The sequence below is a fragment of the Bremia lactucae genome, linkage group LG6, assembly GCF_004359215.1.
Source record: "Bremia lactucae strain SF5 linkage group LG6, whole genome shotgun sequence".
Classification (NCBI taxonomy): domain Eukaryota; phylum Oomycota; class Peronosporomycetes; order Peronosporales; family Peronosporaceae; genus Bremia; species Bremia lactucae.
Genome location: NC_090615.1, coordinates 346,857 through 349,561, shown reverse-complemented (window position 1 = coordinate 349,561; position 2,705 = coordinate 346,857). Strand labels below are relative to the sequence as shown.

Sequence of the window (2,705 nt, the reverse complement as noted above, 5' to 3'; positions counted from 1 at the left end):
GAGGCACATAGATTCTCAAGGGATCACAAGGTGACAGCTGATGCCATAACAGGCCATCGCTGTAGCTAAAGCGATTGAGCTTAGCTTTCAGGTGCGACGGAAGGGAACCTTTCGTCCACCGAAGTGATCCAACAGCAGGCGACAGTGGTCGTCCTGACTGTAGCTCTCTTTTATCTCAGAGACCTATGAGCTCGTCACGTGGTATGCCTTCATGGCTGCCAACGTTGACAGCTGAAATTGTGCTTTCGCACTCGACACACTTTTCTGGTGTCTAACCTCGAAGTCTGGTCTACGCGATAAAGCGTCGGCCAACACATTCATCTTACCCGGCTTATATTCAACTTTGATAGTAAATTCAAAGAAGAATGTGAGCCATCTTGCCACATTAGGCGAGAGGTGCGGTGAGTTTAATGCGGTCCGCAGAGATGCGTGATCCGTATAAACCACAAATGGTTCGGTGCCCAGAAGGTGCACACGATACATTGACAAGAGCATACTTTATTGAAAGTAGCTCTTTGACATGCACGGGGTAATTCATTTTCGCGGCTTTTAGAAGCCGAGACTGATACGAGATGACACGGTCAACGCCGTCGTCATCCTTCTGCATGAGCACGCTGCCGATTGCAAAATAACTTGCATCGCAGACGACGCTAAAGGGCTTATTCGCGTCTGGCAATGCCAAGACCGGTACCTCAACAAGAGACTGCTTCACAGATGTGAACGCATCTTCTTCTTCTTTTAACCAAAGCCGAAAAGAGGCCATCCAAGCTACTGGTGAAATTGTTTCGTGATAGTCAATCCCGGCCTTTTGGTGATTTCTAAGTGCTACGAGCTAGAATGAAAACGTAATACATATCCGTCTGTGTCGATTTTAACTTAAAACCGCCGCATGGTTCGAATTATTCTCTTCTTCTATGGTACATTAGGTGTTGGTACTATTATTAGCACCCCCTTTTCATGCATAGCTTGCACTTCTTGCTCCACTCCAGTAAGCTATTCGGGTGAGTGCCGTGAACCCTACAGCTTCATTGTAACTATGGTGAATCCTGACATCGTCTTCGTGCCACTTTTTAATCGCTTGATTGTTAGTTGTCATTGTGGCGTTCACGTAGCAACCATCAAGGTACTTCGGTGCAATTTTGATTCGCTTACTCGGATGTAATACTTGCGGTGTCTGTTCCACATCAAAACTCCACTCGTAGGGTCTGTTTTTGCAAGACTCGTTATTCCTTTGTTCCTTATTCTTATCAAATCAATAGTATCTTCTTGACTTGATAAACCTGCCCTAACAGCACATTCAGTGTCTGCTCCAAGATCCATTGATTTTTCCATATCTGTCCCTTCGAACTGTTTTTGGTTCTTCTACGTTGGTTTCATTGATGTCCGTAAACCCCTCATCTTGCTCAATCGCACAATTCAATTAATTGTCATCATTTTGTATTGTCGCATCATTCGTCTCTTTGCTTGCATATTTTTCGCTCCATTGCTTACAACTACTTATGCCAATTTCGTAAACATTTCACTTGGTTGTTTGGTAATGTAGCACCGGTAGCTAATGTATTAATAATTGCGTCACTACAGCAGTTAATATCTGTTGAAACATCATACGATCTACCGGAGCCATCATCGGATTCATTAGCGTCATCCCACCATCACAATCAATGTCTGACATCTTATCTCCATTGTCAGACGCATAATCTTGCTAATCTTTGGAACCTAAGGTTTCCATTCTTTGGTGTCTATCTTTGAACAAGGTGTCCTCATCGATGCGTGCTTCTGCAATGAATCGATTCATGTGTGATACAGGTATATATAATTTGTATTCAGCTGTATCTTCGCGGTACCCGACCACGTATCCAATCGTTGCATTTTCGTCAAACTTTCTTCGTTATGCCGATACTGGTATATGACTGTACGCAATCGCGCCGAATATTCGAACATGGTGCACATCTGGCCAGAACCATAAAAGCACTCTAAAGAGGTTTTCTTTATTATTTTTAAATAAGTTAGATTATCGATGTACTCAGCGGTACTAATCAAATAAACCCATCATGACTATGGAAATCCAGACTGTAACATCATCGCTTTGGACATCCCAACTATGCTTCGATGAGATCGTTCTCAAAGATTCAAATAAGAAGAATTTGGAGGTATAGCTCGGTGAACAATCCTTTTTTGCTCAGTTTCCTTGTTCATGAACTCGAGCCCATTATCCGATACTACAATTTTAATTCGCACGTGATGTTCAGCCCATTGTATGTATCTTTCACTAAGTGGTTTACTTCTGATGCTTTCTTCGTGACTACAGGATATAGTCACATACCTGCTATAACCATCGATAATGTTTAATATTCCAGAAAATCGAGTTTTGTTCTTAGGAGGAATTATTAGATCAGCATAAATAAGTAATTCGGACCACTAATTTGGTGCGAGAGTGACTTCTTTGACGGCTTCTGCCTTTGCTTTGCCAGGTGACATATTTCATATTTCGGAACATGCAATTTCTCAATAAAATGCCTTTGACCAGGTGTGCTCGACCATTAGCTTAACAGTAACTTGGACCCACATGAACTAGGCGCTCAGGTCGTTGACCCCATCAGATTTGGTAAACACGCTTATTCTTTCCGTTTTAGTGTTTAGTATACCTGGACTTTTCGTTGTCATCGTGTTTTCCATGCTATGTTTAGTATGTACATGCTATCTTG

General features: G+C 42.3%; 1 protein-coding gene across 1 annotated transcript; it reads right to left on the bottom strand.

Annotated features, from left to right (window-relative positions):
* Positions 1-1,791: 1,791 nt before the first annotated feature.
* Positions 1,792-2,094, bottom strand: CCR75_005033 (uncharacterized protein; the record flags this gene model as incomplete). The annotated part of the gene is made up of 2 exons (XM_067963118.1): positions 1,792-2,032; positions 2,072-2,094. 2 exons carry the CDS (start codon positions 2,092-2,094, stop codon positions 1,792-1,794), a joined length of 264 nt encoding a protein of 87 aa, XP_067818841.1.
* Between the last annotated feature and the right edge of the window lie 611 nt (positions 2,095-2,705).